We start from the raw sequence: 14,835 nt of genomic DNA, 5'->3' as shown, positions 1-14,835 counted from the left end.
GCCGAGAGCGGAGGGCGCACTCACCGAGGCCTCGCAGAGCCGATGGAAATCCACGCTCAGGTACGCTCTGATGCCGTCCATGGCCCCCGGGAGAGTGATGCCTCGCAGGAGCAGCGCAAAGAGGACCACGTACGGCATAGTAGCCGTGATCCACACGACCTGGGGAGAGCACGCGTCGCCCGACCGCACCAGCCGCTGTGGGCAGGGCTGGGCTCAGGGCCCCCTGATGGCTTGTGCTCAGACAGAGGGCCTTGGATTGGTAAGCCCAGTGTCCCGACGTCAGCTCGGCAAATGCCCCCCGGAGTGGGCCCGCCCAGCACCCTCTTTCCTGTACGTCTCCCCAGGGATTGAAGCAGGACAGTCTGGCAGGGCAGGGGCCCTCTGTCTGCATTTGGGCCATGGCTGTAGGCTCCAGTGGCGGGACTTCCGGTGCGTGAGAGTCGAGCAATCTGCATCTCACTGACTGTGCAGATGTGCACTGGGGGTCAGGTGTGACAGACGGGCCCCGGGTCACAGGCAAGGGCAGAGCCGCTGGGGGCCTCCGGGCGCTGGGGCGTGGCTGCGAGTGCGGCCCGAGCGGGGGTGCGTCTGGGCCATCGTTGCTTCGGGCACCCAGACAGTGACCGAAACATCCTCATCAGCACATATTTTGCTGTGATTCCCCTTGTGCTGAAGCCACCCTCCTGACACCATTCCTCAACCACAGCCACCCGCCCCAACCCACCACGGCCCCGTCCACTCCCCAGATGGCGAGCCCTGCCCCTCACCTTCCCGGACGTCTTCACCCCCTTCCACAGGCTGAAGTAGAGCAGGACGATGACCAGCACCAGGCAGGAGGTGAGCTGCCAGCGGGGAGGGCCCAGGTCATCGATGCCCTGGCTCTCGTGCAGGTGCAGCACGCCGCGCCTGCAGAGGGAGGGGTGGGTCCCGGGGGCTGCCTCTCCACCCGGCGGCTGGCTGGCCCAGAGACCTGCCCTCCCCCGCTAGGCTCGGCAGCACCTGGCCTGACGGCCTGGGGACCCCTGTCCCCCGCTCCAGGAAGGCCAGGCCCCCAGCCCTGGTGGAGACACAGGCCTACCCTCTCTGTGAAGAGAAACAGGGAAATCCACAGCTACAGTTCAGAATTCAACATGCCTTTCATAGTGGCGGACAGAACAAGGTGAGGATAAGGATGCAGGAGCAGACACAACCTAGCTGACACGTCCACCCATCAACGGCACGCATGCATGCATGCTAAGTCGCTTCAGTCATGTCCAACTCTGTGTGACCCCATGGACAGCAGCCCACTAGGCTCCTCTGTCCATGGTATTCTCTAGGCAAAAATACTGGAGTGGGTTGCCATTTCTTTCTCCAACCCATCAACGGCAGGATACACATTCTTTTTAAGTGTATGTGGAACACACAGGGATAAACCGTACACTGGGCGATAAGACAAACGTCAGTGTATTTAGAAATAACGAAGTTTTAAAATATGTTAGTTCAGCAAGTCAGACTTAAGTTACACGTCAGTAACAGAAATACATCTAGAAAATCTCCCAATATTTCAAAACCAAAGAACAAACTTCTAAGCATCTCCTGTGAGTCAAAGAAGAAATCACAAGGCAGACAAGGGGATACTTTAGTGAAAATGAAAACATAATGTATCAAACATGAGGGAGGCAGTTAAAGTGGTCTCTTAGAGGCTAGTTTGTAGCTTTAAATATATAGCTTTCTAACCATTCAATCCTAAAGGATATCAGTCCTGAATATTCACTGGAAGGACTGATGCTGAAGCTGAAGCTCCAATAATTTGTCCACCTGATGTGAAGAGCTGACTCGCTGGAAAAGACCCTGATGCTGGGAAAGACTGAAGGCGGGAGGCGAAGGGGGCGACAGAGGATGAGCTGGTTGGATGGCATCGCCGACCCAACTGACGTGAGTTTGAGCAAGCTCTGGGAGATGAAGGACAGGGAAGCCTGGCGCACTGCAGTCCATGGGGTTGCAAAGTGTTGGACACGACTGAGCTACTGAACAGCAACAAATGTGTATTAGAGAGTAGGTGAAGGTGGTTTTAAATGTAAGCCTTTATGGGGTTGGAGTTACATGGGCTTATTTTGGGGTTTCTGAAGTCTGCTTGCACTTGGTAGGACCTACAGCTTTACAACTTCGTGATTGTATTAATAGCTATCTTGGCCTTAATGGGAGCCCATCTGGCTTTATACAGTGAGTTTACATTCCAGAAAAGCTTTTCAGACCTGACAGTCACTGGAGCTTGTCTCAGGGAAACTCAGTCTTCACTGCTAGTGGAATCACCTGGGGGTGTTCTTGGCACAGTTTAATAATTGATTGTGTCGTTAACGATCTTTGACTGCGTTGTAAACCTTCAAAGGCCGCGCCTCTGTCCTGGGGTCACCTCCAGATACGGTTGGACATCTGCTCCTGCTGACAGTCCTTCCCAGGGAGGGGCGGGCAGCCTTCCATCTCAAGCCTTCTCTTCCAGATGGGAGTTCCAAGCAGACTGCCCTGGTCAGCTCTTTTTTTAAAAATCCATTTATCACATATATTCTTTCCTTTTAGCATTCTTAATAATAAATCACTGACTGGTCAGTTTTTCCCCCTCTATTTTTCTTATCTGAAAATCCTTAAGATAAATCAAGTTTTTCCAGACCTCCCAAACAAAATGTGAAAGTGAAGAAAGTGTTAGTCACTCAGTCATGTCCGACTCTTTGCAACACCATGGACATAGCCCTCTGGGCTCCTCTGTCCGTGGAGTTCTCCAGCAAGAATACTAGAGTGGGTAGCCATGCCCCTCTCCTCCGTGTCCCCAGATGGCCTCACCTGGCACATTCCACATCTCTGACAGCTTTCTGAACGTTCTAAATGGCACCAAAATCCACCTTAGAACTGTAGAAAACAACCCGGCTTGGAAACTTAGCCGCGGTTTTGTTGGTGAAATGACAAACCCAGGTCTAGGGAGAGCCGTCTCCAGACACCTGTGAGTGGTGGGATGGGGGGCGCTGGGGGCGCCCCAGGACTTGCCTGTCGCCACGTCTGCTCTCCCCCTTCTGGTGCAGGGCCCCCTCCCTCTCTCCTTCTGGTCCCTTCTCTCCCATCACAGGCTAACACTGAGGTCAAGGCTGGACCGGGTCAGGGCTCAGCGGGACCGTGGGGGAGCACGCGTGGAGCCCAGGCCTTGCCCTGTGGGTGAGAAGCTCCTAAGTTTGGGACCCGCGGCAATGAGCTGGCCGAGTGCAAGCTGCTCAGGGGGCGGAGCGACTGACGAAAGCTCTGCCGTCCTTTCCTGGATGAATCTACCGCCTCTTGCTTGCTTGTAGCTCTGAGTCCTGATCACACACTCAGGTGACAGGGTACTGGGTCTGCGTTTCCCACGGGGATGCCCGCCCTGGCGTCTCTCAGGTGGATCTGATGGGGCCGACCCCAAGTGGACTGCCGTTTCCAGCCCTGCTCTGAAACCCACTGGCCGCTGCTGAGAGCTCCCGAGACCAGGCCCTCACCTCCCTGTTTTGGAGCCCCCTCCTCCAAGCAGGCAGGCATTCAGTAGCCCTTTGACCTCCCCATCACAGACACCCCTCCCCTCCTTCCAGACGCCTTCACCCGCTAATCCCAAACTACCAAAAGGAGTCTCTTATGAAAAACTAAACAGGTCCCACCGCACACCAGCTGCGTGCTAGCCACGCTGTTCCTGGAAACTCCTGAGGAAGGCCCTGGTCCCCTCTGGCAGCCCCACATCGCCCCCCACCTAAACCCTTGGCACTGTGTCCCTGCCCATCGCTGTGGCCTTCTGCAGCGGCCGGTCCTAGAGACACGTTCCCTACGTGGGGCCCCCAGAGCTGAGCACGAGACCCCAACTATCTGGACACACAACCTCAGACCCTAGACGCCCGCAGGTTCTGTGGACTCGCTGTCCCCTGGGCGGGGTCGTTGCGACACCCACACGACAGATGCTCCCGGCTCCCGAGGGCTCGGTCCCACCCTGCACACCTGGGGTCTCACCCAGCTCCGCTGACTCTGTGGGACAGGGCCCACCCCTCAAGGACCACCCCGGGCCGCCGGCTGCTGATAAAAGGCGTCCTCTGGAAGCCCCTCTGCCAGCCGGGCAGCGGCTCTGCTCACACCCCCGGACGTGTGATCACCTCCTCCAGGACCGACTTTGTGACTTTCACAGTGCGATGGCCTTCGTGTTTATGCTCATGGTTTCCTACCTCAAAGCAAGTGTTGAAACTGTGCCCACCTGCGATTAAAACCGGAATTATATTTTGGGCTGAGGTTCAGTCTTCTACATTGTCGGTGGACTCACTTCCACCCAGAAACACAGCAGACTGTGCCCAACCAGGATTTTCCCAAAGGAAGATCGCAGCCACCGGGAACTCCAGGAGTCCGCGGCAGGCGCTGCGAATGCGCTTCTCAAGAGAAGTGGCCTCTGTCAGGACGTGGGGAAGGGCAGCTGACCCGGGGTTGGGGGGGCCTGTCCAGTTCCCCTTCCTGCGAGGTCTCCCCCCAGGAGCAGAGCTGAGCTGCTGGAGGTGGGGTCAGAAAGAGGCCCCTCGAGAGCCCTGGGGAGCGGGACGAGACACAGCCCAGGGGCAGCACAGGCCGGCGGGTGACCCGGGCCGGCGCCCTCCCCTCGCACGGACGTTGGCCCCGAGGAGACCCCACTCACTCAAAGTACTCAGCGGCGGGCGTGGTCCTCGAGGTGCCGTTGGGGCCCGAGCTGGCGTTGGGGGCGCGGGCGTCCGAGCAGCGGGGGCTGTTCCAGGAGTGGTTGCAGTGCGTCCAGGGCAGCTCGGTGGTGAAGGAGGAGAGCAGGTAGTGCAGCGCCCAGGCGATGATGACGTTGTAGAAGAAGCCGATGTACAGCGAGATGAGGATGGCCGTGTAGCCCACGCCTGGGGAGAGCACGCCCGTCAGTGTCGCCCTGCCCCGCCCCCTACGGGATGCAGCTGCCCCAGGGCTTCCTGAAACCAGGCAGCGCCTCTAAGCACGTCAGGAGACGAGGGAGAGGGTGGGTCCCGCCGTCACTGAGGAGGGGCCACCCCCTCCCAGCACCATCCAAGGCCTACCAGACCTGCACGGCCAGTCAGGGACACCCCAATACAACCAGGTCACCTGCAGACACGTGGAGGAACCGAGGGCCACCTTGGCTGCCCACCACCACTCACAGCCAGTCAGGGTCGCCCAGGCTCGCAAAAAGTCACCTAGGACCACCCTGGGTCACCAGGGCAATTTGACCCAGGGGTATCCAGGGCCACCAGCCAAATAAAACCATCAGAAAAATTCACCACTACCCAGGGCCATCTAGGAAGACCCAAGGATACAAAACACCAAGTCAACGAAGGCCACCCAAAGCCACTCAGGGTCACCCAAGGACATCCCAGGCCACCCTGCCAATAGGGCCCTGAAGGCTGTCCAGGGTCACCCAGGAATACTCCGTGTCTCCCAGAGCCAAACAGGACCACTAACAGTCATGAAAGGATGGCCAGGATCTCCATGGCCGCCCCCAGCCCCCCGGGCTCATCCAGGACCAGCCAGGCCTCCAAGACAAGCCCCACCCAGCTGGGCTGCCTACAGCCACCTAAGGCCACTCATGGCCACCTCACTAACCATCCCTCCCCCAGCCCAGCCAGGGAAGACAGAGGCATCTGGGTCCACCCAACATCACCCAGGACCATGCTTGACCACGCAGAGCCCCCTGGGCCTGTCAGAGTGCCCTGTGCAGGGTCACAGGACCTGGAATTTGGGAGAGCCACTGAGGGGCTCCTGACCGCTGGGGCAGAACGGAGAGCCGCGCAGTCTTTGGCGCCATGCCACCCTGACCGTGGTGGACGGCTGGTCTGCAGTGAGGCCTCTGTCCTGTTCGGTGCTGGACAAGCGCTGCTGCGTTCCGCTACTGCGGTTCAGTTTACCCAGCTCCACACAGACTTCCCTCATTTCCACATCCTTTCCCGGCTTTGCTGCTGGGACTGGCTTGGGCATCAATATGCTGGAAGCTCGTGGGCACAGGCCCGGTCCTGCCCGCCTGCGGCCAGGAGGAGCTTGTCTTCACGGTGACTTTTGCAGGGAGTGCGTTGGCTTGTTTTTTGTGGGTCTGGCCCTCCTTGTTTGTTGTTGTTCAATTATTAAGTCATGTCTGACTCTCTCAGACCCCACGGTGAGCACGCCCGGCTCCTCTGTCCTTCACCATCTCCCAGAGTTTGCTCAGGTTCATGTCCATGGAGTCGGTGATGCCATCCAACCATCTCTGCTTCCCCCTTCTCCTCCTGTCCTCCATCTTTCCCAGCATCAGGGTCTTTTCCAATGAGTTGGCCCTTCACATCAGGTGGCCAAAGTACCGGAGCTTCAGCTTTAGCATTAGTCCTTCCAGTGAATATTCAGGACTGATTTCCTTTAGGATGGACTGGTTTGATCTCCTTCCTGTCCAAGGGTCTCTCAAGCATCAATTCTTTGGTGCTCAGCCTTCCTTACGGTCCAACTCTTACATCCGTACATGACTACTGGGAAAGCCATAGCTTTGACTATAGGGACTTTTTCGGCAAAGTGATCTCTTTGCTTTTCAGTAAGCTGTCTTGGTTTGTCATAGGTTTTCTGACCCTTAGGAGAAGCTATTTTCCTGCTCAGGACACTTCATTAAAACTCTCTTCCTACCCTGAAAGCAGATAGAGAGTGACTCCAGGTTACTTACGCGCAGACATTAAACAGCTCTAGTATCAGGAATGATTCCCCTGGTGGCTCAGCGGTAAAGAATCTGCCTGCAATGCAGGAACCACAGGAGACTTGGGTTCCGTCCCTGGGTCAGGAAGATCTCCTGGAGAAGGAAATGGAAGCCCACTCCAGTGTTCTTGACTGGAAAATCCCACGGACAGGGGAGCCTGGCGGGCTATATACAGTCCTTGGGGGCACAGAGTCAGACACGACTGGAGTGACTCAGCACATGGCACAGACAGGTCCTGGAACACGGCCCCTCTTGGAAGACATGCTCAGCAGCAGGAAGGCCTCTTCTGGGGTGGACCCCGTCCTTGGGGAATAATTCCTCACTGCACTTCTGTCCCCTGCGCTCCCCAGGAGAAGCTGGCTCACGGTGGACTCGTCCGGCAGCCGCAGAGTCGGGCAGCCGTGGCTTCCGAGTGCCTCTCAGAAGCTTCCTGGCCATGAGCTGGCTGTAGGTGGCTGCTGGAAATCTCTGGAAGGTGACAACTCTGTACACCAAATCCTCCGCTTGTGGCTTGGGGAACTCAGAGCCGCCTTTGACCAAACGCCAGAGCAGATCCAGCCCCGTGTCCCAGGGAGAGAGGCCTGAGCCTCTAGTCCTTCTGACCCCAGGGCTGCGTGCACAGCCAGCCCCCAGGCGGGCCAGGTTGCTCATGGTCACAGCAGAGTGACGAGGGCTCCTGGGGCTGACGCGGCTCACAGGGGACGTGGGCTTTGCCCCCAGCAGCAGCACAGCTGCCCGGAGGCAGAAAGGCAGCAGATAGGGAAACAGAAGGCAGATCGATAGACGTGGTAAGTCAGGTAGGCAGGCGGATGATAGACGGCTGATACGTGACAGCCAGACAGGTGACAGACAGATGACAGGCAGACCCGTGGATAGAGTGATGGATGGGCACACAGGTGGGAGACAGCGCTATGGGTTGGACTGTGGCCCCCAAAACCCATTTGTCGAAGTTTTAGTAATCCCCAGTATTTCAGAATGTGATCTTACTGAAGGCAGAGTCTTTACAGAGGAAAATCAAGTCAGGGTGGGCCCTAGTTCACTGCGACTGATGTCCCCATCAAAAGGGAAGCCTGGATGAAGAGATACCCATGAAGACGCAGGGAGAAGACGGCCCCCCACGACCCCAGGAGCGAGGCTGGGAGCAGGCCCGCCCCTCCCCCCGGCCTCAGAAGGAACCAACCAGCACCCTTGAGTTCAGACCTTGGAACTTCGACACAACAAACATCTGTTATTTAAGCCACTCTGTTTGTGGCGCTCTGTATGACAGCCCCAGCAAACTAACCTAGATGACAGACAGTAGACCACAGAACTAGGGACAGGAGGCTGTTATCTTTTCTACCGTGTTAGCACTTTGACGAAACACCACCACCCAGGAACTGCAGGCTGCGAGCAAGGACACACACTCGCAAACCCTCGGTCATGACAGGTCTTTAGAGCAGGACTGGCATTAAAAGGGTGTGTTCAAGGGCCCAGACACCCAGCAAAGCAGCACAGGATACACACGGCTGGGGCTGACCTGCTGTGCAGTCACCCCAGCCGTGGCCCGCCCCCGCCACGGCCCCGGCCCACGTCCCTACCCCATGTCCCGCCCCCGCCCCCTTGGCCCACGCCCCGCCCTGGTCCACACTCTGCCCTAGCCCACGCCCCTACCCCACGCCCCGCCCCCGTCACGCCCCTACCCCATGTCCAGCCCCCGCCCCCCGCCACGCCCCCGCCCTGGCCACACCATGCCCCCGCCCCGCCCCGCCCCGCCCCAGCCCCGTCCCTACCCCATGTCCCGCCCCCGCCCCACGCCCCGCCCCGGTCCACACCCTGGCCCACACCCCGCCCCGCCCTAGCCCACGCCCTGCCCTCCGCCCCGGCCCACGCCCCACCCCTCCCCATGCCAGCCAACCCCGGACCCTGGCCCACACTCTGCCAGGCACGTGGGGCGCCCCCGCCCGTTACCTCTCAGGATGGGGCAGATCTTCCAGACGCCTGCAGCCCCCTCTCTGTTGAACTGCCCAAGGGCCAGCTCCATGTAGAACAGCGGCACGCCGGCGACGACCATGAAGAACAGGTAGGGGACCAGGAAGGCGCCTGGGGACGCGACAGCACACTCAGCCCGGACCCGAGGGCGCGCCAGCCCGGCGTCATCCCAGCAAGCGCGCCGCCGTCCACGCGCGTCCCGGCACGACCGCTGTCGCCCTTCTTCGAAGCTCCGCGCAGGCTGGGGGCTGGGCCTCCTGCGTCTGTGCCCGGCTCCCGCTGTCACCGCACCCTGACACACCCCTCTGGGGACCGCGGTCACCCCCTGCCCGCAGGGACGCGCAGGCCCCGAGAGCAGAGCGGACCAGCCCAGCCCGGGGCGGCTCTGCTCCTCACTGCTGTCTGCTCTCCGCCTGCCCAGCCCTGGGTCCCCTCTCTCTCCTCCATGGGGATGTCTGTCCTCGTGAGCCGTGCATCCTTGGGGTCCAACGCAGCCTGGCCCCCAGGACGCCAGCCTGCCTCCGTCGGGGCTGCAGCAGAGCTCTCTGCTGGCAGGTGCCGCCCCCGGCTGGGGTCTCTCCAGGCTACGGCACTGAGCACAGAGATCGGGGCCCCACCAGCTCAGCCGTCTTCAGCCGATTCGCTCTGCCTCATGGGAGGTTGGTTCTGCCATGGCTCTTCCGGTGTTTTGCCGGCGGGGGAGGCAGGGAGACCCCACAGGGCTGCCTGTCTTGGGTCGACTTCTGTACCTGCTCAGAAATGCCCAGCTGCTCATGGGCAGGCCCTCCCCAAGGAAGTTTCCCGAAGCCCCGAATGCGGGGCATGGAGTGACCCCGATGGGGTGGCAGCGTCTAGGAGACTCACAGGAAATGAGCACCAATCTAACTGGCTTCTCAACTTGGACTCTGGGGGGGTGACCTGGGCCCATTTCTTAGTTTTCTGCCTTGAATGCAGATGGAGCAGTTCTAGGGCTGGCTGTGCAGGGGAGGCGGGGCCAGGGAGGCGCGGAGACACATTCCCTGGACATCCTGGGGCTCCAAGCACAGGGGCTGCCGCACACTTTGTGAGCACTGGGCAGGCTGGTCAAAGAAACTGTTCTCCAGGCCTTGGAGAATTTTCTTTTCCAAAGTGAAGGCCACTTTGGGAAGCAGAAGGCAGAGTCACGGTGCCTCCAGCCACGCCCCTGCTTTCCTGGCCTCGGCGTCCTCCCGGACAGAACCAGCAGGGGAGGAGACCATTCTGAGTGCTACCACGCAAGGTTCCGGGACGTCCATGCGCTCCGCTCCGCCGCGTCCCCCCGGAGCCCGGCCTCCAGCGCCCTCGGGGCCCCAGGCAGGAGGGCAGAAGGCAGGGGGACAGACTCACCGCCGCCGTTTTTGTAGCACAGGTATGGGAACCGCCAGACGTTGGCCAGGTCCACGGCGAAGCCGATCACGGAGAGGAGGAAGTCGGCCTTCTTGCTCCAGGTCTCCCGATCCTGGGCCTCCGTGGGGCTCTGCGGGGGGTTGAGGAGGGTGGAGTTCGTGAGCTGCACCCCGTTTTGCTCCTTGACCAGGACGAGTTCCACCGCCTTCGGGCCTGTGGCATTGGCCTCCTTGACCGGAGCCACCACGGAAGACATGTGGGCCACAGAGCACCTGCCCTCACTCATGGCCTCCTGGACTCAGGAACCTGTACTTCCGCCCTCTGGGTCTTCAGCCAGCATGAAAGATAAACACACACAGGGATGCACAGGTTTAGCAGCCAGAAGTGTGGTGCACCGGGCAGCGTGGGCAGGGAGGGGTGGCTTTCCAGACGTTTCTGTGGGGGCAGAACACAAGCTGTCCCAGCACCTAAGGAGACAGAGCTGGGATGAGCAGATGACCTGCGCTCCTCGTGGGGCTGGGAGACAGGCCATGGGGACCTCAGGCCCCTGCCCTGCTCCCCCTCCCCTAGTCCATTCCGTAACCTGCAGGGTGACATCGCCTCTAATGTGGTTTCAGTCATAACGCAAGAGACTACCTCCACGCTCTCCCCTCTGCCGTCGTAATGTGACGATCTTCAAATGGCTTCCCACAACAGTGCACACGCATTCTTTACACTCAGCAACCAAAGTCAGAGGCAAAATTTTAAAACCAGGGTCACCCACAGGAATTCAGAGTTTCAAAGTAGTGATTACAAAAGCCTCCTTCAAGGAACGGCTGCATGTCCACATCCACTGCGGGCCCTGGACGGCCCAGGCAGGGATGGGAGCTCACAGGACTAGTTTCTGCATGGAGCGCTTCATCTGGGAAATCACCTCCTAGTCACCTTCACGACACTCTGGGCAGTGCAATCAGGGAAGACGGAAGAAATCACACAGTCACGCCGGAGGGCGAGGTGGGCCCTCAAGGCTGTGGGCAGCTTCAAACATGACTTCTGGCGTCTGGATGTTTCAACTGCACACGCTCGCAGGTGTGCGCGCGCACGCACACACACACACACACACACTCTGAAGCAGAAGGCAGCAGGAGGCAGCGGAAACGGGGTGACTTTCCTCTGCATCCGAGTTGAACAGAAACTCACAACACGACTCATCACAGCACGTTCCTGAGACGAATGAAAAGCACAGAAGGGACTTGGGGGAGGAGCAGAGGAACTGGTCTGCGGCAGCGTCCGGGGGCGCGGGCAGGGCTCTGACGGCAGCCCTCGAGGGCGGGCCGGAGACCACCTGCTGGGGACTCCCGGCTCAGCATGTGGGGTGAGCCCACCTCATGCCTGAAGCCACGGCCTCACAGGCCAGCTTTGGGTACAGAAAGCAAAACGTGCTGCTTGGGCAGCGTGGTTCTGAGCCCAGGACAGAAGCAGAGCTGCAGTCTGCCCCACAGCCAGCCTGAATGCCCAGAGCCTGCACACACCCCCACCTTCCTGGGCATCCTGCCCCATCTTAGACAGCAAAGACTAAGCCCTGCGAGAAGAAGCCACACTGAGAAAATCACCCGGGTTGGATCTGGGGGCCGCTTGCCCAAGTGGTCCCCACCAGGCACAGGTCTAGTTCAACAGGGAGCAAGCAGCCCCCAGTCTCACAGGGCCAGCTGGGCAGGGAAGCCAGGGCCAGCCGCCCCCTGCCCAGCGCCCTCTCCTAGCCTGGGGCAGGGCAGGGGCAGGGGACACCGGGACGCACACACAATCCCCGCGCCCCGTCTCAGGCTCACACCTCTCGGCCACCTCACCTTCAGATGGGCAGCTGCCCTGTTGCAGAGCGCTGTGCATCCCAACTGTCGGCTACTGTTACCTGTGGCCTCCCCCGCACCCCGCCCCGACAGTTCCTGCCCGGGCCCCGCGCCCTCGGCCTCAGACTTCAGGGGACGCCGGTGCGCGGCGCGGGCCACGGGGGTGGCCCGGACTCACCTGCGCGCCCGGCCTCTGCGCCGCTGGAGACCCGCCACCCGGCGTCCGCCAAAGCTCCAGCTCCGGGCCCGCGGCGCTCAGGGCTCTTATCTTGTCGCCGGACCCGCCCCGCCGGCCGACGGGGGCGCCCGCCCACCCTGGCTCCGCCTCCGGGCCGCCCCGGGTGGGCGGAGGGTGAGCGGGGCCGCGCCCCGCGCCCCGGCACCCCGCCCCCGGGAACCCCTGCAGAGTCGGGGCTGCGGCGCCAGTCCCCCGCCCGCAGCGCGTTGTGCCAGCGCTCCTGGGGCCTGGGGCGCGTGGGACCCGGGACGCCTCTGGTCCCAGGCCTCGCAAGACCAAGTGTGAAAGTCGCTCAGTGTGTCCGACTCTTTGCGACCCCACGGACTATACAGTGCTTGGAATTCTTCAGACCAGAATACTGGAGTGGGTGGCCGTTCCCTTCTCCAGGAAGGGCTCTTTTCCGTGTCCTTCCCACCCCAGCTTGCACCCCAGAGCTGCCCCGAGCACCGGCATCTGCTTGGAGCTTGGGGCTCCCTCGGCCCACCCACTGCTCCGCCCCAGTGAAGCCCGGGAAGGGCAGTTGCGACGGGAAGGAGGTGCGCGGCGGGCGGGGATCGAGGCGGGTCTTGCCTCCCTCCGCTTCCTCTCCTCCATGCCACCTCCACCCTGACGCTGTACCCACCCCGCTCCCCAGACCAGTCGTCTGGAACTCTCTCGTCGGTTCCGTCGCCTCCTCCCCCCGCAGCCGCCCCTCCCGAGGTCTCTCTGGGGCTCTGGGGACATCTCCCTGACCAGGAGCTGGGGCGGCTTGGGAGCGGGGGTCCTGCCGCGACCCCGGCCTCGCCCTGGTGGGCAGTTTCAGACCCCGCCCGGTCTCCGTCCTCTCTCCTCCGGCTGTGCGCCCGGGCGGCAGCGAGGTACCCGATCCTCGTCTGGGTCCGGGCTGCGGAGACGCGCGTCCTTCTGTGGCCCGAGAGACGCCTGTGCAGGACCCAGGGTCCGAGCGTCGGGCAAGGAGCAAAGCGTCCGGGCGCTTTGCCGACCTGGAGCGCAAATCGATTGGAACCAAAGGGCTTGAATCACACTCGCATTGGAAAACGATTTCCCTGGATGGCCGGAAACCACAGTGGTCAATACCCGCTCCCTGACCAGGCGGACTGGGATCTTTGCCGAGATGACCCCCTGCAAGACTGTACATTCGGGACGCAGAGGGATGCAGTTCCCAAGCCACCAAGCAGGCCCAGGACCCTCAGATGCAGGACAGTGTACAGGTAGGTGGCACCCTGGCTCTGCACAAGGAGGAGCCCGGATGGCAGCCCTCCCGGCCCCCCCCGTATAAGCTTTGATTTTCCCACCTTGCGTCCCTTGCGGGGGGGGGAGGGGGTCCACACCGCACTCTCTGCTCTGAGCCACATGCTTGGCAGTGTCCCTCTGCCAGGGCCTGCAGACCACCCTGGCTCCTCAATACCACCGTGCCCAGGGCTCCAGCTTTATTCCGGAGACCACACCTCCCTGCCTGTCTCACAGCCTCCCCACCAGGGGCTGGTACCTGGTGTCCGGCAGGAACCACCGTCCCAGGCAGGACTGGGGTCCAGGGAAGAGCCCAGCACTCAATGTCCCAGCCTCTCTGCTGCTGTAACAAAGATGTTTCAGGCTGGGTGGCTTACAAAGTCGAGTGCCCACAGGACAGAAGAGCCTAGAAGTGCTCTGGAGCCGCCTTTAAAAGAGCACTGGCCCTATTCCTGAGGGCTCAGCCCCCGCCGGGGCCTCATCACCTGCCAGAGCCACCCTCCAGGACCATCCCGGGGCGGGGTGAGGGCATCAGCGTGGATTTGGGGACGTGCACGCAGGGAGGTGACAGGGATTTCACGAGATGGTGACGTGCCACCTTGAACCCGTGAGGACCAGCGGCCATCCCAGCAGGCTGTCTGCCCACAGACGCTCCACGTTGTGAGTTTCGAGAAAGAAGAGGCATACTAGGTCGGGGCTCGATGCACGGTGTCATAGGAACACGGAGTGGAACCAGCCAGCTCAGACGTGTATGTCTGCAAGCACACACACCAGATGGAAAGGCCTGGGAAGGCAGGCGGTCCCCGCAGGGGCCAGCCATGGCCCGAGCCCACCCCAACGGGACTGCCGCCTCCGTGCCAGACAGACCCAGACAGGAGCGGCCCATCACGGCATCACTAACCTGCACGAGGAGAAGGGTGCTGTGGGTATCCAGGGGTGCTGCCCCCCACCGGCCTCAAGATGAGGGACCCAGGGGTGCTGGAGAGCAGAGACCGAGGGAGCTGGACCCGTGGCCTGGCCGCCAGAAGCCCGAGAAAGCCGGCTGCCTGACGCTGGTGCGCCTGCATCATCCTGGGCGGGGCTCCCCCCGGCCCGCACCTGTGCAGGTAGGACCTATGGGGTTCAGAGCCGATTAAACAGCCAGCCTTCACCGGCTTGGAATTCGGCCCAGGGTTTTTCTTCAGAGTGGCTGCTGTTGGCTCAGAGGCCTCCACTGGTGATGGTGACTGAGTTCCGTCCTGCTGACCTCGAGCGGTCGCTCACTGTCCGCTGTGGACCAGCTGCAGCCGCAGGTCCGGGGCGGGGTTCGGGGGGAGCCGTGGCCGGGCTGCTGTCCCCACTGTGGCTCTGCCCCACTGGAGGTCGCCGCTGGGTGTGGCCCTGTCTCAGCACCCCAACTTCAGGGGGCTGCGAGCATGTCCCCCACAGCTGCCCCACCCACAAGAGGACGAAGGCCACGCGCTGACATCAGGGTCGTGCCTTTGAGGTTCCCGAGAGGC

At 61.3% G+C, this 14,835-nt stretch overlaps 1 protein-coding gene across 1 annotated transcript in view; it reads right to left on the bottom strand.

Annotated features, from left to right (window-relative positions):
- SLC6A3 (solute carrier family 6 member 3) overlaps positions 1-12,111 on the bottom strand; it is a 34,066-nt gene extending 21,955 nt beyond the window's left edge. The window contains exons 1-6 of the mRNA XM_061393915.1: positions 12,047-12,111; positions 10,043-10,369; positions 8,657-8,788; positions 4,661-4,886; positions 768-906; positions 25-159 (exon numbers count right to left, since the gene is read on the bottom strand). Of these exons, the coding sequence (XP_061249899.1) occupies positions 25-159; positions 768-906; positions 4,661-4,886; positions 8,657-8,788; positions 10,043-10,328 (918 nt within the window). The 5' untranslated portion in view covers positions 10,329-10,369; positions 12,047-12,111. The remainder of the gene's footprint in view (positions 1-24; positions 160-767; positions 907-4,660; positions 4,887-8,656; positions 8,789-10,042; positions 10,370-12,046) is intronic.
- Positions 12,112-14,835: the final 2,724 nt, after the last annotated feature.

The sequence above is a fragment of the Bos javanicus genome, chromosome 20 (assembly GCF_032452875.1).
Source record: "Bos javanicus breed banteng chromosome 20, ARS-OSU_banteng_1.0, whole genome shotgun sequence".
Lineage (NCBI taxonomy): Eukaryota > Metazoa > Chordata > Mammalia > Artiodactyla > Bovidae > Bos > Bos javanicus.
This window is presented reverse-complemented; position numbering and strand designations above follow the sequence as displayed.